This window comes from Ovis aries, chromosome 5 (assembly GCF_016772045.2).
Source record: "Ovis aries strain OAR_USU_Benz2616 breed Rambouillet chromosome 5, ARS-UI_Ramb_v3.0, whole genome shotgun sequence".
Classification (NCBI taxonomy): Eukaryota; Metazoa; Chordata; class Mammalia; order Artiodactyla; family Bovidae; genus Ovis; species Ovis aries.
Window position 1 is genome coordinate 105,846,226 of NC_056058.1, and position 22,231 is coordinate 105,868,456.

Genomic DNA, 22,231 nt, shown 5'->3' on the forward strand with positions numbered 1-22,231 from the left:
GCATCAGGGTCCAATGGATGCACGTTTATTTACTTTCTCTGGCTTTCTTCAGGTCCTCTGGCTCACACTCAACTCTCTGTCTCTTGCCATTCATCTTCTGGACTCCTGACTTGCGTTTTTCTGGAATGCTACCTCAAATAACTTTTTCAAATGAATGTATGGGGGAGAGCGGGAAAACTTTACGAGTGCTTTCAGGTCAAAAAATGCACTCCAACCTACACACACACACACATACACACACACACACACCCCTGACTGACAGTTTAGCTGAAAACTGAGCTCTAGGACTAAATTCCTTTTAGATTCCTTTCCCCTCTGAAGCTAGTCCGAAGGACATATCTCACACTGGTGCTGAAAACTCGGGTAACACTCAGGCTCTTTTCCCCTTTGGTCCTGGGCACGCACTTTACAGCTGGGGTTCTCAGCCTCAGCACTGCTGACATCTTGGGTCCAATAATGCTAAGCGGTGGGTCTGCCCTACACTATGTGAGCTGTTTAACAGCGTCCCTGCCTTCGACCCACGGGGTGCGTCTACGGCTGAATGAGTGTGATGGGAGAGCCAGGCATGGGGTTGGAGCACGGATGAGGGCTGCATCCGCGGCGGCAGCGGGAGGCCTGGGAGCTCCGGCGGTACCTGAACACGGTCTGAGAGAAGACGGAGCGGTGAGCCAGGCCGAGGCTGGGAGACCGTGCTCCTGGCAGGGCGAACAGTGAGAGAGAGCAAATGACGTCGCTCAGTCGTGTCCGACTCTTTGGCCCCATAGCCGGCAGCGCACCAGGCTCCTCTGTCCGTGGGGTTCTCCAGGCCAGAACACTGGAGTGGGCTGACATGCCCTCCTCAAGGGGATCTTCCTGACCCAGGGGTGGAACCCAGGTCTCCCGCGTTGCAGGCCGACGCTTTGCCCTCTGAGCCACCAGGGAAGCCCAGTATTAGCGTTACATAATGTCGGCAGCGCAAACACGTGGAGGCCTGGAATCCAGCCCTGCGCCCGAAACACCTGAAGCAGAGCCGGGGGCTCTGATGAGAGGAGGGAGAGAGAAGCGGAGGGCAGGGTGGAGGGGCCGGCTCCTCGGGACGCTGCCCAGGATGAAGCGGTGCGCGTCCGGGCCCGGGGCTGCAGACGGCACACCGCTCCCTGTCCCCCTCCTTCGCCCCCCATCCCGCCTTCTTTCCTACCGCCACCCGGGCTGAGTCCCTTGCCCGCAGTCAGTCCTCAAGGGACGGGTCTCTGGGGTGGCGGGAGTGTAGCGAGGCGTGGCTGCCGCATCCCCCCAGCTCCAGCGGCGTTCCCAGGGCGGGAGAAGGGGAAGGAGGCTGCACCAGCCCTGCTGAGGCTGGCGGGGCGGCCAGGAGGCGGCCAGCAGGGAGGGGTCTCTGGGAGGGCCCGGGGGCTGGGCCGGCCCCTGCGGCTGGACGCGTCTCTCCTCTCCCCGCGCGCCGGCCGGGCTTCCGGAGCGCCGGCTGCGGGCCACGGCGCAGAGGGCGGCGGCGCCCAGAGCGGGCCCGGGAGGCCGCGCCACGCGCAGCGCCGGCACGTGCCGGCCGAGGAGCCAGGCCGCCGCGCAGAGGCGCTCCGGAAGCGGAAGCCGCGGGCGCGGGCGGGGGCGGGGGCGCGGGCGCGGGCGGGGGCGGGGGCGCGGGCGGGGGCGCGGGCGCGGGCGCGGGCGGGGGCGCGGGCGCGGGCGCGGGCGCGGGCGCGGGCGCGGGCGCGGGCGCGGGCGCGGGCGCGGGCGCGGGCGCGGGCGCGGGCGGGGGCGCGGGCGCGGGGCGCGGGGCGCGGGGCGGCGGCCGGGGGCGCATGGCGGCCGGGGGCGCATGGCGGCCGGGGGGCGCATGGCGGCCGGGGGCGCATGGCGGCCGGGGGGCGCATGGCGGCCGGGGGCGCATGGCGGCCGGGGGCGCATGGCGGCCGGGGGCGCATGGCGGCCGGGGGCGCATGGCGGCCGGGGGCGCGCGGCGCGGCGGCCGGGCTGGGAGCAGGCGCCCCTCAGCGAAGTCTCCGCGGCCAGGCCTCTCCTTGCTCCCTGGGCTCCTTCGGAGCTGAAAAACGCCAGGGGCCCGAGAAGAAACGTATCTGATGAAACGAAGAGGGAAGGACCTCCAAAGTGCTGGGAGCATTTTTGTTCCCTTTCGCACAGGCCCAGCCTTTCTAAGATAAATGTAAACTCTTTTAGCAAGAAAAACGGGAGAGGGGAGTCGACCAATTGAATCGCTGCGTATTAATTATTCATTAGTGACGATTATTCCACAATGCAGTGCGGTCCCCACAGTCCATCTTCGAGCAGAAGGCAAGCGTAGAATATAATCTTTCATGATAATAGTAATATTAAAGAAGAGTCCTCAGCTCCGCTCTTGCTAGGAATCTAATCAAGAGTGAAGTATCTGTCGCACCGTGGGCCGGGGGCTTGGCAAACAGGCGGCCTCTGTGGCCAAACCGCGTGGCCGAGCTCCGGCGTGGGCCAGGGGCTCGGAGTGTGCTGGGGATGCCGGAACAAAGCGCCACACGTTGGGGGCTTGACGGAACGTGCTTCCTCTTTGCTCTGGGGCCTTGTGAGGGGAGAGTGCTCCACCGGCTCTTCCTCTTATGAAGACACCAGTTCTATTGGATTAGAGCCACACCCTTCCCCTTGATTATCTCCTACAGCCCCACCCCCAAGTCCAGTAAGTTCCCTGCCTACAAACGAGTTCTGTACCAAGAGCACATTCTTAAGTTCAGTTTGTCTGTGAGTTCAACCAAGTTCGAGCTTCCCTGGTAGCTCAGCTGGTGAAGAATCCACCTGTGATGCGGGAGACCCTGGTTCAGTTCCTGGGCCGGGAAGATCCACTGGAGAAGGCAATGGCTCCCCACTCCAGTTCTTGCGCTTCTCTCAGCTGGTAAAGAATCCGCCTGCAATGTCGAAGACCTGGGTTCGATCCCTGAGTTGGGAAGATCCCCTGGAGGAGGAAATGGTAACCTATTCCAGTATTCTTGCCTGGAGAATCCCTTGGACAGAAGAGCCTGGCGGCCTGCAGTCTACAATGTTGAAAAGAGTTGGACACAACTGAAGCGACTTAGCACACGTGCCTGCCGACCAAGTTAGCCTCAGTATCCAACTAATGCAGTCAGCTGTATAGTTCAGTTCAGTTCAGTCGCTCAGTCGTGTCCGACTCATTGTGACCCCATGAATCGCAGCATGCCAGGCCTCCCTGTCCATCACCAACTCCTGGAGTTCACCCAAACTCATGTGCATCGAGTCAGTGATGCCATCCAACCATCTCATCCTCCATCGTCCCCTTCAACTCCTGCCCCCAATCCCTCCCAGCATCAGTCTTTTCCAATGAGTCAACTCTTTGCATGAGGTGGACAAAGTATTGGAGTTTCAGCCTCAGCATTAGTCCTTCCAGTGAACACCCAGGTCTGATCTCCTTTAGGATAGACTGGTTGGATCTCCTTGCAGTCCAAGGGACTCTCAAGAGTCTTCTCCAACACCACAATTCAAAAGCATCAATTCTTCGGCCCTCAGCTTTCTTCACCATCCAACTCTCACATCCATACATGACCACAAGAAAAACCATAGCCTTGACTAGATAGACTTTAGTCGGCAAAGTAATGTCTCTGCTTTTGAATATGCTATCTAGGTTGGTCATAACTTTCCTTCCAAGGAGTAAGCATCTTTTAATTTCATGGCTGAAATCACCATCTGCAGTGATTTTGGAGCCCCCAAAAATAAAGTCTGACGCTGTTTCCACTGTTTCCCATCTATTTCCCATGAAGTGATGGGACCAGATGCCATGATCTTCATTTTCTGAATGTTGAGCTTTAAGCCAACTTTTTCACTCTTCACTTTCACTTTCATCAAGACGCTTTTAGTTTCTCTTCACTTTCTGCCATAAGGGTGGTGTCATCTGCATATCTGAGGTTATTGATATTTCTTCTGGCAATCTTGATTCCAGCTTGTGCTTCCTCCAGCCCAGCGTTTCTCGTGATGTACTCTGCATATAAGTTAAATAAGCAGGGTGACAATATGCAGCCTTGACGTACTCCTTTTCCTATTTGGAACCAGTCTGTTGTTCCATGTCCAGTTCTAACTGTTGCTTCCTGACCTGCGTACAGATTTCTCAAGAGGCAGGTCAGGTGGTCTGTATTCCCATCTCTTTCAGAATTTTCCACAGTTTATTGTGATCCACATAGTCAAAGGCTTTGGCATAGTCAATCAAGCAGAAATAGATGTTTTTCTGGAACTCTCTTGCTTTTTCCATGATCCAGCAGATGTTGGCAATTTGATCTCTGGTTCCTCTGCCTTTCCTAAAACCAGCTTGAACGTCTGGAAGTTCATGGTTGACGTATTGCTGAAGCCTGGCTTGGAGAATTTTGAGCGTTACTTTACTAGAGTGTGAGATGAATGCAATTGTGTGGTAGTTTGAACAATCTTTGGCATTACGTTTCTTTGGGACTGGAATGAAACTGACCTTTCCCAGTCCAGTGGCCACTGCTGAGTTTTCCAAATTTGAGTGCAGCACTTTCACAGCATCATCTTTCGGGATTTGAAATAGCTCAACTGGAACTCCATTGCCTCCACTAGCTTTGTTCATAGTGATGCTTTCTAAGGCCCACTTGACTTCACATTCCAGGATGTCTGCCTCTAGGTGAGTGATCACACCATCGTGATTATCTGGGTCATGAAGATCTTATAGTACTGTACTGTAATAGGTTTATAATACTTTTCATAGACATAATACAAAAAACAAGCACACAAAATATTTTTAATCTTGCAGTATATATAGTAAGACTGAAATGTCCAGTTAGCACAGCACAGCAGCTGGTGTAGAAGGGCTGGCATCCAGCAAAGAGGCGAGAAGACTTACGGACGGGAGACGGAAGAGCCGAAGGACCATCAGAGCCAGGAGGCTGAGGGCAGGCTGCAGTCCACCCACTCCCGACGCTGATGGGTCACATGCTCACATCTTTGAGTCGGCAACTTGAAGGTGCATATCGGGGGGACTTACTTTTGTATAGTTACACTGGGGTCAATGCTCCAAATTATGAATTTTGCTAGGGACATGATTCCATCTATAGCAGGAAGCCTGCCACATCCAAGCGGTTTTCCCTGGAAGCTATGTCATTCTTAGAATTTCTGAGATTGCTTGAGCTGAAGCAGAAGGTGAGAGCCCACGTGGCTGGAGTTAATATGGTACCCAGGCATTCCCATCTTGCTTCAAGGGCCCCTTGCTAGTCTTTTCCCAGACACAGAGAGCACAGGCGGCCAGCACATGCCCTGAAGCCACCACCACTTCCAAAATGCAGATGCAGAACCTCGAACATTTATAATACAGGGGGAGTGGGGAAGGGGCCACGGTTGGCCAGACCACAACCCAGGGTAGCAAAGGCCTGGAACTAAGGACGGAAGACTTTTCCTGGAACACAGTCTTCAGTTTCTCTGCCTCTCACCTCTCACCTGGAAGATGAGCTAATGGTGCCAGTCTCACAGGGTGGTCAGCACATTAGGTAAGATGATGCATGTAAATAGCTGGCCTTTGGGAATTCGTGCTGCTGGTTTTCTGTTTTGGTACAACGGGGATCATTTCAAGGGCTCCTACTCTCCTTGCTCCACAGGACAGAGAGCTGATAGAGAGACACTGCCCGTTGCTACTTCCATCTTTTCTAATCATACCTCCAAGGACCTTGGAAGTACAATGGAGCTATCATATATATTGTGAGGTGGACATGGGCCAAAACGTGAACTTGTACCAAAACACCACTTCAGCTGACCTCACATTCTGACTGGTAGACCACACTGGAAAGGCCAGTTTTCATTCCAAACCCAAAGAAGGCAATGCCAAAGAATGTTCAAGCTACTGCACAACTGCACTCATCTCACATGCCAGCAAGGTCATGCTCAAAATCCTCCAAGCCAGGCTTCAGCAGTATGTGAACCGTGAACTTCCAGATGTTCAAGCTGGATTTAGAAAAGGCAGAGGAACCACAGATCAAATTGCCAACATCCATTCAATCATCTTCCCTTGTAGCTCATTCTGTAAGGAATCTGCCTCAATGCAGAAGAAGACTTGGGCTCAATACCTGGGTTGGAAATATCCCCTGGAGAAGGGAATGGCAACCCACTCCAGTACTCTTGCCTGGAAACTCCCATGGACAGAGGAGGCTGGCGGGCTGCAGTCTGTGGGGTCACAAGAGTCAGACATGACTTAGCAACTAAACTGCTACTACTGCTGGATCATAGAAGCAGCAAGAGAGTTCCAGAAAGACATCTGTCTCTCTGACTGCACTAAAGCCTTTGACTGTGTGGATCACAACAAAGTGTGGAAAACTCTGAAAGAGATGGGAATACCAGACCACCTGACCTGCCTCCTGAGAAACCTGTATGCAGGTCAGGAAGCAACAGTTAGAACTGGACATGGAAAAACAGACTGGTTCCAAATCGGGAAAGGAGTACATCAAGGCTGTATATTGTGACTGGTTATTCAAATTATATGTAGAGTACATCATGCAGAATGCCAGGCTGGATGAAGCACAAGCTAGAATCAAGATTGCCGGGAGAAATGTCAATAACCTCAGATATGCAGATGACACCAGCCATGTGGCAGAAAGAGAAGAGGAATTAAAGAGTTTCTTAATGAAGGTGAAAGAGGAGAGTGAAAAAGCTGGCTTAAAACTCAACATTCAAAAAACAAGATCATGGCATCTGGTCCCATCACTTCATGGCAAATAGAAGGGGAAACAATGGAAACAGAGACAGATCATTTTGGGGGGCTCCAAAATTACTACAGATGGTGACTACAGCCATGAAATTAAAAGACGCTTCTCCTCAGAAAAAAAAGTTATGAAAACATAGACAGTGTATTAAAAAGTAGAGACATTAGTTTGCCAACAAAGGTCTGTATAGTCAAAGCTGTGGTTTTTCCAGTAGTCATGTATGGGTGTGAGAATTGGACTATAAAGAAAGCTGAGTGCTAAATTGATGCTTCTGAAATGTGGTGTTGGAGAAGACTCTTGAGAGTCCCTTGGACAGCAAGGGGATCCAACCAGTCCATCCTAAAGGAAATCAGTCCTAAATATTCATTGGAAGGACTGATGCTGAAGCTGAAACTCCAATACTTTGGCCACCTGATCCGAAGAACTGACTCATTGGAAAGACCCTGATGCTGGGAAAGATTGAAGGCAGGAGGAGAAGGGGATGACCGAGGATGAGATGGCTGGATGGCATCACCAACTCCATGGACGTGAGTCTGAGTGAACTCCGGGAGTTGATGATGGACGGGGAGGCCTGGTGCGCCATGATCCATGGTGTCACAAAGAGTCAGACACGACTGAGCGACTGAACAACAAGGCCACAGTGGCACCTAAAAGCCGAGACCCAGCATCCCCTAAAGGGCTGAGAACTCTCCTCCTCTGGTGAGAGTCTGCGGATCCCTTAGCACAGACTAAGGGGGGTTAAGGAACGCTTCTGTGATTCCACCATCAGGCCCCTCCTCCAGGTTACACATGTGCCTTCCCTCAGAGAGCTTCAGCTCTGCAGACCCTCTCAGGCTTGGGGGCCTAGGCTGGGGCTCCGACCCTCTGCAGTGATTCTAGACCGGGGCTCTGACCCTCTGCAGTGATTGATCCTCTCAGGGGTGGGGCCTAGGCCGGGGCTCTGACCCTCTGTGGTGATTCTAGGCCAGGGCTCCGACCCTCTACGGTGATTCTCGCCGCTCTCACACTGAGGGACAGAGTGTCTTCAGACATACAGCTTCAGGAGCGCCTCAGTGGGCCACCCACCAGCCTTGTTCCAGGATTCTGTAACCCATCAGTCGCCAGCAAAGTTCACTGAGAGTCAAACCATTCTGCTGTGCCCCCTGGCCGTTTGCCTGAGACAGAAACCACGGCAGTCCTGCAGATACCTGCTGTCCCCCACCGTCGTCCCAGCCCCCAGGAGAGCCACCGCTGCACCCTTCAGAGGCGCGAGCTGTCACAGCTCAGGTCACCTAGAATCAGAGCCTGGCCGGCGTTTACTCGTGAAAATAATCTACTGGTGAGTGCCCTCAGGAGAAGGGAGGTGAGAAAAGTAGGACAGAGCCGGGGAAGGAAGCTGAGCAGGGGGTCCTGGCTGGGCACTGGGTCCAGCCCGGTGCCCAGTGCCATCGTGCAGACAGCAGCACAGAGCCGGAGGCAGGCGGCCTCTTCCCTGGTCTGTGTCGTCAGCCTCTGGCTCTGACTGCTGAAGAGAGCGACAGGAGTGGTGCAGTCTCTCCGTCAAACGGCTTCGGTTTCAAGTGAGTGAGTCGCTCAGCTGTGTCTCTTTGCGAGTCTAGAGAGTCCATGGGACTCTCCAGGCCAGAAGACTCGAGTGGGTATCATTCCCTTCTCCAGGGGACCTTCCCAACCCAGGCTCAAACCCAGCTCTCCCGCATTGGGTGGATTCTTTACCAGCTGAGCCACAGGAGGCTTCTGTTTTGTGGAAGGGGACTCTATGGAGCAGGCGTAGCCAGCGCTCAGAGCAGCTGGCGACAGAGGGGACGTGGCACCAACAGGACCCACACACAGCCATTCCTCTCCCCATATTTCTCTCAGCACCACGGCGAAGGAGGTGGCCTCCAGGGTTTTCACTCAGCCACATGCTAGAGCGACTCTAATAGTTCTTCCTGTTTCCCCGAGTCTTTGACATCCTTCTTCTGCACAACCCCAAGAATTTCTGGCATCGCCCCTTTGCTTACCGTAGACCTAGACCACGACACTAAATGGCCGGAAGGGAGGGAGGAAAGGACTGTAGGAGGGACTCAGACCCAGCATAGCGCATGGCAAGTTCAAGGACATGGAAGAAGTTCTGGTGACCCGTGTGAAGACAGTGCGGGAGGAAAGAGCAAAGGCAAGCTAGAGACACAGGTGGAGGCATCCGGGGGCTGGGGGCGCGGTTAAGGAGCTGGGCTTTATGCAGCTAAGGCGCTGAGCGTGCAGACAGCACGATCACTCTCTGGCCTCAGAGCAGCTCACTCTGGTCTATGTGTCCAGACGGGGAGTGGACTGAAGGGGAGCAAGAACGGTCAAGGGCCAGGCGGTCTGCACGCTGTTGTCATCCGTGCAATGGATTTCGGGACATTGGATTTGGGAGTTAGTGTTGGCCACGGGGAGAGAAAGTAGATCCAAGAGATTGTTAGCACGGCGTTTTTCAAACTACGGGTCTTGACTGGTTAATGAGCATAGATTTACATAGTGAGTCACGACTAGAATTGTTTTCATGAACTAGTAAGGCTAAGTAAAGGCTACCAGAGGGGAGGTTTACTCCGTGTTCCTGGGTAGTTCCCATGTAACCAGGAGTAAATGTTAATAAACTTGTTTCTTGCCTCTGTAAACAAACAAATAGATAAACAAACACAAACAAAAGCTGCCGAGGACTTTTCTTCCAAGAAGGGTCAGTACCGCGCCCTCAGATGGTTGACTGGTGTGCGCGCGCGTGAGCCTGCGCTACCTGCGGCGCTGAGCCGCCGCACACAACGTTGTTTCTTCTTTCTGGCTACAAGGAGGGTTTGGAACCACAGAGGCAGGAGCAAGACGTGCGGAATCGGATGGGATGACTGAGGGAGGGGCGGGAGGCGGGGCTGAGTCCCGGTTTTCAGGCACCGAGGTGGGGATGCCGGCTGCTGGGTGAGGAGATGGGGTGGACTCATACAGGCTGCAAACTGTGTGGGGATGAGGGTCCTTGGGAGGTGCCGAGCTCCCCGAAGAGGCCTCCTGGCAGTGAGCTGGCTCCCCGGCAGCCATTCCCGCCGTTCAGGGAAGGCATTGGCGCCGCTAGACCTCGGGCGAGGTCCCCAACCTGGGACTGGACCCCATCCCCTCCCCAGGGCATCCCGCGCCCGTCGGGGCTCTGCCAGGGGGGCCGTCGGTGGAGCCGGGGCCGGGATTTGGGCCTCCGAACTCACAGCCTTTCCGGGGTGGTGGATGACCCGCGCGGCTCGCCCGAGGGTAAACAGCCGCTGCCGCTCGTGCCTTGCGCTGACACGTGTCTGCCAGGCGGCGCCGCCCACCTCCTCCTCTCGCGCCTTTGCAGGTTGCCTTTGTCGGCTTCTCCAAGCGGGAGCTGCTCTCCATCAGTCAGAACCAGTGGCCCGTTGGCATGAACAATCCCCCCTCCCAGCCAGCCGAGGAAAAGGGTGCAGGCCTGGACGCCCTCCTGGCTCTCCGTGGCCACCACCCGGGGGCGGCGGGCCCCCACCCCCTCCCACACACCCCCTGCCTGCGCTGCAGCCCCCCACCTCCAAGCACTCATCTCTCACCTGAGGGTTGTGGTGCCCCACAGAATTCAGATCTCTGCCTTTAAGGGATCAGAACGGCCTGACCTCTAGTCCTAATAGAGGCAGTATCTGCTTTTCTGTGTTTAGCACTTCATGTATCCGTTGAATCTTTTCATTAACTCTTCCTTCAGGAAACCCATGCTTAAGGCCTACCTTATGGAGCCAAGATATTTCTAAAACAGTTTCGCATAGATTGTCTCAGAAAACTTACCGCCTAAGGTTATGGGCAGAGGCCCCAAGGCCATCTGTCCAGGAGTCAGCTCAGCTTGGCTGCTCTCACTGGCCAGCTGTGGGCTAGCCGGTCCCTTAACCCGTTATTTCTGTAAAAGGAGGACTATCTGGGTGCCAATCTCACAGGCGTGATGTGAGGGCTAAAGGAACTGATAGCTGTCTCACAGCACTGCCTGGAGCATGGTAGGAGCTCTTGTAAGTGACCGCCAGGCTCCTCTGTCCCCGGGCTTCTCCAGGCAAGAATGCTGGAGTGCCTAGTCATTCCCTTCTCCAGGGGACCTTCCCAACAGAGATCGCACCCTGGCCTCCTGCTCTGCAGGCGGAGTCTTTACCATTTAAGTCACCAGGGAAGCCCCTTGTAAGTGACACCTATTACTCATTATCACCACCATCACCCACACCATCATCATCACTGTGTTCTTCAGTATTTGAGTGATCCTGTGAGTGATCCTGTGAGTGATCCTGTGAGTGATCCTGTGAGTGATCCTGTGGGAGAAGGGCTTCCCTGCTGGCTCAGCTGGTAAACAACCTGCCCACAACTCGGAGACCTGGGAGGGAGACCTGGGTTGGAGACCTGGGTTCAGCCCCTGGGTTGGGAAGATCCCCTGGAGAAGGGAATGGCTACCCACTCCAGTATTCTTGGGCTTCCCTGGTGGCTCAGATGGTAAAGAATCCGCCTGCAATGCAGGAGACCTGGGTCTGATCCCTGGGTTGGGAAGATCCCCTGGAGAAGGGAAAGGCTACCCACTCCAGTCTTCTGGCCTGGAGAATCCCATGGACTGTAGGGTCTATGGGGTTACAAAGAGTCGGACACGACTTAGTGACTTTCACTTTCAGTACATGAGAGAAGATTAAGCATTATTCCACCCATTTTCTAGATGGATAAACTGAGCCTCAAAACTGTAAAGATGTTAAGTGACTAACTCATAGCCCTGACATCAGCGAGTATGTCCCAGCTCCAAGCCCTGCACTCTTTCTCCCTCACTTCCATGGATCTATAGCTTTTCAAGTGAAGTGAAGTTGCTCAGTCGTGTCTGACTCTTTGCGACCCCATGGACTGTAGCCCACCAGGCTCCTCAGTCCATGGGATTTTCCAGGCAAGAGTACTGGAATGGGTTGCCATTTCCTTCACCAGGGGATCTTCCCGACCCAGGGACTGAACCTGGGTCTCCCGCATTGTAGGCAGACGCTTTGCCAGTGTTTAGAAGGCTCTTTTACTCACTGACTGTAGTTGTAAGAAAGCTTGTAGCGTTCACCACTGCCAGTATGATTTGACCACCCCCTCTGGGCACCATCTCCTCCTTGTGGGCAGGATGGAGCACTCACACCCTGACGAGTTCTCCCCTGGGGGGGTCTCCAACAACACGGCTTCCAAAGGCTGCTGCCAACACTCACCAGGGCAATGGGGGCGGGGGCAGGGGGAGCGTCAGGGTCCCGAGGGCCACCACTGCCTTTCCTGCGGGCGCTCCTGGGCTACCTGGGAGCAAGTGTGCCCGGGAAATGTGGCCGTCCAGAGAGCTGCAAGTCTTTCCCAGGTAGCTGGTGAGACACAAAGCTGAGGAGAGTAACACGAGGCCTCACCTTCCCACAGCGGGCTGGTGCACGGCTCCACGGTCAGCGAGGGAGAGGGCGTGACGTCTGCCTTCCGCTCTGCCAGAGGTGGGCGCACGGTGGGCCCAGGCGGGTCTCCCATGGGGGAGCTGCTGAGCAAGGCCCACCAGACACGAGGCTCCAGGCCCGCTCCACCCCTGTGGAGTCTGCTCCCAGCTCCCGAGTGTCGCCCTGACAGCTTACGGTGAACGGTGTCGGATGCCTGATCTCTGAAGAAGATGTACCTTCGGGACCAGGGGCCAGGCTTGATCACTCAGGAGCTTTTGTGTAGCAGAGTTTTCTTAAAGGAAGAAAAGGGACAGAGGAAGCTTCTGACATAGACATCAGAAGAGGGAAGGAGAGAGGCCCCCTTGCTAATGTTAGCAAGGGAGTTATATACTTTTTAAATTATTGTAATAAATCAAAAGAATGTCTCAAGGTTGTAAAGACCCTACCAGACCCACTCCCATAATTTCCATTTTTAGAAAACAGGATTAGCCGGAAGGCTTTCAGGAAGGAGAAACTGTCCTCAAGCCGGACACACTGTTGTCACATAATCCTGAGGACAGAGTGTACACTGACTTGTTTGTTGTGTAACCATCAGTTTTGGGCCTAAAGAAAAAACACGTTTCATGTGACTAAGACTAAGGAATGTAGAGGAAAAAAAAGATGTTTGTGCTTTCCTCCTCCTTGAGAATTAGATAGAGTGCCTGATGAACTATGGGATGAGGTTCGTGACATTGTACAGGAGACAAGGATTAAGACCATCCCCATGGAAAAGAAATGCAAAAAAGCAAAATGGCTGTCTGGGGAGGCCTTACAAATAGCTGTGAAAAGAAGAGAGGCGAAAAGCAAAGGAGAAAAGGAAAGATACAAGCATCTGAATGTAGAGTTCCAAAGAATAGCAAGAAGACATAAGAAAGCCTTCTTCAGTGATCAATGCAAAGAAATAGAGGAAAACAACAGAATGGGAAAGACTAGAGATCTCTTCAAGAAAATTAGAGACACCAAGGGAACATTTCATGCAAAGATGGGCTCAATAAAGGACAGAAATGGTCTGGACCTAACAGAAGCAGAAGATATTAAGAAGAAGTGGCAAGAATACATGGAAGAACTGTACATAAAAGATCTTCACAACCCAGATAATCATGATGATGTGATCACTCATCTAGAGCCAGACATCTTGGAATGCGAAGTCAAGTGGGCCTTAGAAAGCATCACTACGAACAAAGCTAGTGGAGGTGATAGAATTCCATTGAGCTGTTTCAAATCCTGAAAGATGATGCTGTGAAAGTGCTGCACTCAATATGCCAGCAAGTTTGGAAAACTCAGCAGTGGCCACAGGACTGGAAAAGGTCAGTTTTCATTCCAATCCCAAAGAAAGGCAATGCCAAAGAATGCTCAAACTACCACACAATTGTACTCATCTCACATGCTAGTAAAGTAATGCTCAAAATTTTCCAAGCCAGGCTTCAGCAATACGTGAACCGTGAACTTCCAGATGTTCAAGCTGGTTTTAGAAAAGGCAGAGGAACCAGAGATCAAATTCCAACATCCGCTGAATCATGGAAAAAGCAAGAGAGTTCCAGAAAAACATCTATTTCTGCTTGATTGACTATGCCAAAGCCTTTGACTATGTGGATCACAATAAACTATGGAAAATTCTGAAAGAGATGGGAATACAGACCACCTGACCTGCCTCTTGAGAAATCTGTACGCAGGTCAGGAAGCAACAGTTAGAACTGGACATGGAACAACAGACTGGTTCCAAATAGGAAAAGGAGTACGTCAAGGCTGCATATTGTCACCCTGCTTATTTAACTTATATGCAGAGCACATCATGAGAAACGCTGGACTGGAAGAAACACAAGCTGGCATCAAGATTGCCGGGAGAAATATCAATAACCTCAGATATGCAGATGACACCACCCTTATGGCAGAAAGTGAAGAGGAGCTAAAAAGCGTCTTGATGAAAGTGAAAGAGGAGAGTGAAAAAGTTGGCTTAAAGCTCAACATTCAGAAAACGAAGATCATGGCACCTGGTCGCATCACTCCATGGGAAATAGATGGGAAACAGTGGAAACAGTGTCAGACTTTATTTTTCTGGGCTCTAAAATCACTGCAGATGGTGACTGCAGCCATGAAATTAAAAGACTCTTACTCCTTGGAAGAAAAGTTATGACCAACCTAGATAGCATATTCAAAAGCAGAGACATTACTTTGCCGACTAAGGTCCATCTAGTTAACGCTATGATTTTTCCTGTGGTCATGTATGGATGTGAGAGTTGGACTGTGAAGAAGGCTGAGCACTGAAGAATTGATGCTTTTGAAGTGTGGTGTTGGAGAAGACTCTTGAGAGTCCCTTGGACTGCAAGGAGATCCAACCAGTCCATTCTGAAGGAGATCAGCTCTGGGATTTCTTTGGAAGGAATGATGCTAAAGCTGAAGCTCCAGTGCTTTGGCCACCTCATGAGAAGAGTTGACTCATTGGAAAAGACTCTGATGCTGGGAGGGATTGGGGGCAGGAGGAGAAGGGGACGACCCAGGATGAGATGGCTGGATGGCATCACGGACTTGATGGACGTGAGTCTGGGTGAACTCCGGGAGATGGTGATGGACAGTGAGGCCTGGCGTGCTGCGATTCATGGGGTCTCAAAGAGTCGGACACAACTGAGCGACTGAACTGATCCCCTGCTTTGAGAGCCCCAGACCTCTCTCTCCTCCTCGGGGACCCTGGGCTCCCTATCAATCTGCCTAGGAATTGACTCTCAGCCTTTTCTGGACAGACGGCCCAGTCTGCCCCACTGTGCATCCCCCAGGCCCCCACCGCTGCCCCCCTTGCTCTCCATCCTTTCACGAACAGAGTTCTAGTTCTCCGACGGCCAGACTAGCTTCCCGAAGGCTCTCTGGGGTCAGCACCTTTGGTTCTGCGTCCTGACTGATGTCACCCCCTCCCTACCCCAGCCCCGGGTCTGGTGGGCTTCCTCAGTCCTCTGGGAGACCGTAGCCTCTCTTCAAGGGTGTGCCCGCCTGACTGTGCTCAACAGCAACGGCCCCCGGAGCCGGCTCCCGCCCCCAGCTCCCCTCTGCTGCCCCCAGCCGCCCATCTCCTGTCACACCTGTCTCCTGAGTGACAGAGCTCATCAGGCTCCAGGAGCCCACGGTGGAGGCACTAACGCAGCTGCCTGCCTGCTGGCAACAGCTGGAGGAAGTGCCCGGGGCTCCTGGCGTGGGGCGGAAGGACCCTCACGTCAACAGAGACTTCCCAGGTCTTACACTAGCAGAGCAGGCGGTGCCGGTACGGGGCGCTGGGGTGAAAACACCGATCTGTGCTTAGAACTTGCATCTCCCTGTCTTTTATACACATTCTTCCAACCAACTTTTGTCTCGTACTACAAGAATCCTGAATATGCCAAAAGCAAAACAGCAGCCACCCAAACAAGAGACAGACAGACACTTGCTCCTACTGATACTCCACGCTGGGACACGCTCATTCAATACGCGCGTAGTCGTGGGCTGGGAAGGCTAACCCTGTAGAAGGCAGAGGCTTCTTCATGAGGCGCCAAAAACAGCTGACAAGGCTCAGGGGCTCACGTCAGGCTCCTCAGGGTCAGCAGAGATGCCTCAGGGCCCCTGCTATTGCTGAAGGAGGCTGGAAGACAGGCATCTGGGAGGTGACTGCTTAGCCCTTCTGCGTCTCACCCCTCCCTGCAGCTCTGGAGGTGTGGGGAGCGGGGGCGGTGGCCCTGGTGAGCAGGGGAGGGGGCATGGCTGCTGTGTCCTGGCCTCAGAGAGAAACGTGCCCACAGGCCAAGCTGGGCAAAGCTGCAAATGCGGCAGGTGCCTGAGGATGCCCCCGAGCTCAGGCAAGGTCCCCGCATGTCTGGGGTCAGCCAAGACGGGACAAGCAGTGCTGGGGGGAGGGGGGAGGCAACTGCAGACTCAGAACTCAGGAGACGCGGAACTTTCCGGCCCAGGAATTTTCAAGCCTGTCTTCCGGCTACATTCAAACAAGGAGGTCCTTTGTGGAACGGAGGGCTCTGTGTGCAACATGTTCGGTTGTGGTTGGAATGAAACCCACAGAGAAAGAACCTAGTAACGTTGCCCCAGATTTCAGTTCAGTTTCTCAGTCGTGTCTGACTTTGTGACCCCACGAACCGCGGCATGCCAGGCCTCCCTGTCCATCACCAACTCCCGGAATTCACTCAAACTTACATCCATCGAGACTGGTGATGCCATCCAACCATCTCATCCTCTGTCATCCCCTTCTCCTCCTGCCTTCAATCTTTCCAGCATCAGGGTCTTTTCAAATGAGTCAACTCTTCACATGAGGCGGCCAAAGTACTGGAGTTTCAGCTTTAGTATCAGTCCTTCCAATGAACACCCAGGACTGGTCTCCTTCAGAATGGACTGGTTGGACCTCCTTGCAGTCCAAGGGACTCTCAAGAGTCTTCTCCAACACCACAGTTCAAAATCATCAATTCTATGGTGCTCAGCATTTTTTATGGTCCAACTCTCACATCCATACATGACCACTGGAAAAACCATAGCCTTGACTAGACAGACCTTTGTTGGCAAAGTAATGTCTCTACTTTTTAATATGCTGTCTAGGTTGGGCATAGCTTTTCTCCCAAGGAGAAAGTGTCTTTTAATTTCATGGCTTCAGTCACCGTCTGCAGCGATTTTGGAGCCCAGATTTACCTGTTCATTTTTTGCCATATCCACCCTAATCCTTCTATTAAACTGGTATTGTTTTCGGTCTTATCAACCTGGGACCTGCCTCTGTTCTCTGCACCAGACTCAGCTGATTCTGATCTTCCTAAGATGAGCTGGAAGTCACTGGACACGGACAGGTGCTGTCAGGGCACTCCGCCTTCACTCTGTCAGGTAAGCATCTGCAGGGCCCCCAGGATGGGGGCTGCGGCAGCGGGTGGGCTGTGGAGGGACAGCCTGGGGCTGCCCCCTGCAGCCAGCTCACCGCAGGGGCTCTGTGAAGGCAGCCGGCAGGGCCAGCTCTCCTCGGCGCCCCCTGGTCTCAGCCGTGGACCCATGGGCACATGCAGGCTCGGCTCTGATACTCTCTGGGAAACTGAGGGCAGCTCGTGCGCCCTGTTCTTTCACGGGGACACAAACATGGTGACGATTCCTACCCCAGAGGCGCCAGGAGGGACTTCACAGATGCTACCTCTGTCCACTCACCTTGCGGTGAGGCACCCTGTCCCCAGGGAAGAGGTGCACGGGCCTGGGTTTCCTTTGCTTCCAGAAGAAGGAGACAATTCCCAGGGCTCAATCCTGGCAGCGTAAGAGGCGCCTCAGGTCACCGGGGAGGGACTGTGGGGCGTGAGGTACTGGAGCAAGAGGTTTCTCCATACAAGGAAGTTTCCTCCTTCCTGAGTCGCTTGCCTCCAGCAGGACTCACTTCAGATCTGAACGTGGAGCCACATACCTGAGGCCAAGCCTTCAGTGCAACAGGGTGCGGAATTCCGCCATACAAAGTTCAGAGGGTAGAGGCTCCCTTCGCCCGAAGCAGAAATTCTGCCGCTTCCAGGTTACTGGGTTTCCCCAAATGACGGCGGAAGCTCCGGATTTATAAGCACTGTGTCTTTCTCCATAGCTCCTCCCTTAACTGCTTTTGGCCACTTGCTGAGGACCAGAAGCAAAATTACATTTTAAAACCAAGCATTAGCTTATGGATGCTGAGAAGATTTGTTAATCAAGTCAGACTTTTTCCTTTCGTGATCAATACAGATCTGGCTGATCCTGAGAATGGACAGTTACCCAATCACCCGCCTTCTAATCACAGCTCCACTCTGTAACAATTCAGCTTGTTTCATTAATCAGGTAGCAGCTACGAAGTTGGCGTGTGGGCTCTTGCAGAACAGGTTTAATCTGGCCTGCCCGTGATTGACAGCCCCAGCCAAAGCCGGCGCCAGGCATGCGGTAACCGCGCACAGGCCCTCAGGAGCCATCGCCGCACAGCCAGCAGCAAGGCCCCGCGTGGGAGATGGACGCCACGAGTCCTCCCCAGTCTTCGGAGACGCCCACGTGCACGGTGGGACAATGTGTCCTAGAAACGCCAGCTTCCGGGTCCTGCCCTCCTTGAGAAACATTTCTAGAAGCGCACTTCTCGGGCGAAAGGGGTGGTTCCTCACACGGCCGACGGTCTGCGCCTGCAGAACACGGTAGCAGAAACTAGAATACCGGTTCATGCAGCCCAGTCGCTCAGTCGTGTCTGACTCTGCGCGACCCCATGAACCGCAGCACGCCAGGCCTCCCTGTCCATCACCATCTCCCGGAGTCCACTCAGACTCACGTCCATCGAGGCCGTGATGCCATCCAGCCATCTCATCCCTGTCGTCCCCTTCTCCTCCTGCCCCCAATCCCTCCCAGCATCAGAGTCTTTTCCAGTGAGTCAACTCTTCTCATGAGGTGGCCAAAGTACTGGAGCTTCAGCTTTAGCATCAGTCCTTCCAAAGAAATCCCAGGGCTGATCTCCTTCAGAATAGACTGGTTGGATCTCCTTGCAGTCCAAGGGACTCTCAAGAGTCTTCCCCAACACCACAGTTCAAAAGCATCAATTCTTCAGTGCTCAGCCTTCTTCACAGTCCAACTCTCACATCCATACATGACCACAGGAAAAACCACAGCCTTGACTAGACGGACCTTAGTCGGCAAAGTAATGTCTCTGCTTTTGAATATGCTATCTAGGTTGGTCATAACTTTTCTTCCAGGGAGTAAGCATCTTTTAATTTCATGGCTGCAGTCACCATCTGCAGTGACTTTGGAGCCCAAAAAATAAAGTCTGACACTGTTTCCACTGTTTCCCCATCTATTTCTCATGAAGTGATGGGACCGGATGCCATGATCTTCGTTTTCTGAATGTTGAGCTTTAAGCCAAATTAGAATATAAATATCACCAAGAAATAACAGTGGGAGAATACTGAGTTCCCTTTGTAAACTGACTTCATAAAAGGTGAATTTCTCTGGAATCACAATGTGATTCCACAATAATTTTATAGGAACCTTTTAAAGCAATTCCTATGTCTTCAAGCATTTGTGTTCCTAAAGTTTACTTAATGAATCTCTCATATTTAAAAAAAGGTTTAATTAAAATGGAACTGTAGACTGCAGTTCATTCATAGAGAGTAATCACTTTCCCTGTCCTTGGGGATTAAATGATGGCACCAAACTTCCTAATTACCAAGGGAAAAGAATCTGTCCTCTCTGTCGTTAGTTTTCACCTCAACCTTGCAAAAGGAGAAAATGCAACTAATTTATTTGCAATAAGAATCCTGAAATTGTAAGTAGAAAGCCAACAATATATCCAATATCTTACAGTGTGTAAGTGATGTGCTATGTAAACATAAATTATTTATAAATGGATTGCATTGTATTTGCAATGAGGAACACTGAACTCCACGTCCACGCAAATAAGGAAGGAAATAACTGAGCGTGAGACGTCTGAGAAGCCAAGGGGGAAAGTTGGTGTCAGGATTTCTGCCTTGACTCCACATAAACTACCTAGGAAGCTGCGCAAAGGGAGCTCAGACCCAAAATATGCACTCAAAACCGTTGACATACAAAATACTAAAACATATAAAAATATTTTAAGAGTGAGGGAGCAGAGAGTCAGGCCCAGAGCAGAGAATCAGGTCCAGAGCAGAGAGTCAGGCCCACTGTTGTGGACTCACACTTTCAAGTCTTTCTCAAGCAACATTTGAGTTGGAGTCAGATGAAACGCCTGCCCTTCCTTATCTGAAACCATAAATAACAACACACGGTGAATATTTATAAAACCACATTACAATATTCTTTACAAAACATTGAGTAACAACCACAGTTCTCTGTCTGTGAGTCAGCACTGAACCACAGAGTAGGAGCAGACGTAAAGACAGTGTGTGTTTTCAGTCGCCCAGGCGCGGCCCGCTCTGTGCGACCCCCTGGGCTGCAGCCCGCCAGGCTCCTCTGTCCATGGGATTCTCCAGGCCAGGAAACTGGAATGGGCTGCCTTGCCCTCCTCCAGGGGAGCTTCCCGACCCAGGGATTGAACCCAGGTCTCCTGCGTTGCAGGCGGATTCTTTACCAGCTGAGCCACCAGGGAAGGCCATAGAGGCAACAGATAATAGATAGAAAGAAGATCTGAGCAACTGAATCGCGGACTTGCTAGATTTTACCTTCCTCAGTCAGTCACACTGCTCTGAGATAAACTACCCTGAAACAATAGACGTTGGAACCCGGAGCTTCACAGAACAGGAACTGACACCCTTTTGCAGCTACTCTTCAAATATCAGAAATCCACCCTGTCTTGCCTGGAGGTGGTAAGAAGAACATTCTCGCATGGCACCATCTTTAATAGACTGTCTCTAGGGTCTGTGCACGAGACACTCTGCTTGTCCTTCCCTCCTGGCCCTTCACAGTTGCCTTAGCCCTAGTTTCACCTTTCCTTCTGACAAGGGCATTTGCTTAAAGATGAAAATCCCTAGGGCCAAGCACCTCAGCTTTTCTCAGGGAACACATCGCTTTCTGAAGGAGCAGAATCGCTTTGTCCTTCAGAGTCTGACACAGTCTCTGTTATGAAGCCCCAGGAGGTGCTGCTGCAAGGTTGAAAGCACCTCCAAGTTGGGTGGGAGTGGGAACTTTTGAGTGCTTGCCTCAACTGTCCTGAGTCCCCTAGACTGGCATTTAACTCAGGACCCTCAAATGGAAATAGCCCTTTTTGTGGAGATGATGCTAAGAAAGAGTAAAAGTGATTGTTCAAGGGTTTCCTGATATGGAGGAATCGGAGCCAGCTTCCCCTGCATTTGTCATGTCCCGGAGTAGGTGCCCAGGCCTGGCTCTAGTAGGTGCTCAAAGAGTCGCCTGGATGAGTCTACTGTGCAGAAGAGCTGGGCTTTTATCGTCACGTCTGACAAGAGTCTCTCAGGGTCAGACCAGGATGCCTAGGCACCAGGGCTCCTCGGAGCTGGGGGAAAGGAGCCCCAGGCTCGTCTGCTCTGCACTGTTTGAAATCGCTTCTTCGCGACAGAGTTTCACGGTCCGGTGGACAGAGGGATCTTCCCACTGTTTCCACTCTTCCTCCTACAGCGGCTCTGTCCCGTTTCCTTCCCCACCTTCACTCCAGTTTCCTTCCCCCAACTTCACTCCCGTTTGCTTCCCTCCCTGCCTCCGCCACCAACTCAGCTGGCGTAGATTCTGCTCCCTTCGTGCAGGTGCTGAAGAATCAATGCTTTTGAACTGTGGTGTTGGAGAAGACTCTTGAGAGTCCCTTGGACTGCAAGGAGGTCCAACCAGTCCATCCTAAAGGAAATCAGTCCTGGGTGTTCATTGGAAGGACAGATGCTGAGGCTAAAGCTCCAATACTTTGGCCACCTCATGCGAAGAGCTGACTCACTTGAAAAGACCCTGATGCTGGGAAAGACTGAAGGAGGGAGGAGAAGGGGACAAGAAGATGAGATGGTTGGGTGGCATCGCTGACTCAATGAACATGAGTTTGAGTAAACTCCGGGAGTTGGTGATGGACAGGGAGGCCTGGCGTGCTGCAGTCCATGGGATCGCAAAGAGTCGGACACGACTGAGCGACTGAACTGAACCGAAGAGAAGAGAGAAGGAGGCAGAAAGCAGAGTAGGTGGACGTGGAGCCCACCGCTTCGTGGGCGCACAAGGAGTAGTCTCCAGATGCAGAGGCTCTGGCAGAACACCCGCTGAGAGCGGGCAGGAGTCCCTGGCACAGAAAGGAGTCTGCAGATCCGTGCAGAACCCTGCGGGGCCTGGGGGAACTGATGCAGGGGTCGGATCCCCGTGGGGGGCTGTCGTTTAGGGCAGAGGGGAGGCAGGGGGCCGTTGAGAGTGCAGGGGCTGACCTGTGACCCTGGGTGGATTGAGAACCACACGGCAGTCCCTGCCTCAGCCCTGCGCACCCAGGACAGGGCCACCAGTCCCCAGGGAGGTGTGGTGGCGGGGCGCTGGAGCTTGGGGACGGGGGAGCAACCCCAGGGTGAGGTCTGCTGCTGACTGTGGAAGAGAGGAGAGAGACGGCCCGAGGGGACGTGAGGGGGAGGTCTCGGTGGGGAACGTCTGTGGAGCAGAGCTGGGCAGCCAGGGAGGCAAGGTCACAGGCTGAGTCATGCGCAGAGGGTGGAG

At 53.1% G+C, this 22,231-nt stretch overlaps 1 protein-coding gene across 1 annotated transcript; it reads right to left on the reverse strand.

The window, feature by feature from the left end:
* Positions 1-531: 531 nt before the first annotated feature.
* On the reverse strand, positions 532-12,194 carry LOC121819713 (uncharacterized). Its single transcript, XM_042250841.1, has 6 exons — positions 12,083-12,194; positions 11,897-11,978; positions 2,393-2,478; positions 1,778-2,025; positions 1,326-1,572; positions 532-695 (listed from the first exon to the last, which is right to left on the reverse strand). The coding sequence occupies exons 1-6, from the start codon at positions 12,192-12,194 to the stop codon at positions 532-534; spliced, it is 939 nt and encodes a 312-aa protein (XP_042106775.1).
* Positions 12,195-22,231: the final 10,037 nt, after the last annotated feature.

Bases quoted from the DNA above. Each gene is read 5' to 3' on its own strand.
- LOC121819713 (XM_042250841.1), bottom strand. From the start codon at position 12,194: ATGGGAGACCCGCCTGGGCCCACCGTGCGCCCACCTCTGGCAGAGCGG. The intron at 11,979-12,082 runs GTGAGGCCTCGT...ACTTGCTCCCAG, and splicing joins CACCAGCCCGCTGTGGGAAG to GTAGCCCAGGAGCGCCCGCA. The intron at 2,026-2,392 runs GTGCGACAGATA...GAAGGAGCCCAG, and splicing joins TGCCAAGCCCCCGGCCCACG to GGAGCAAGGAGAGGCCTGGC.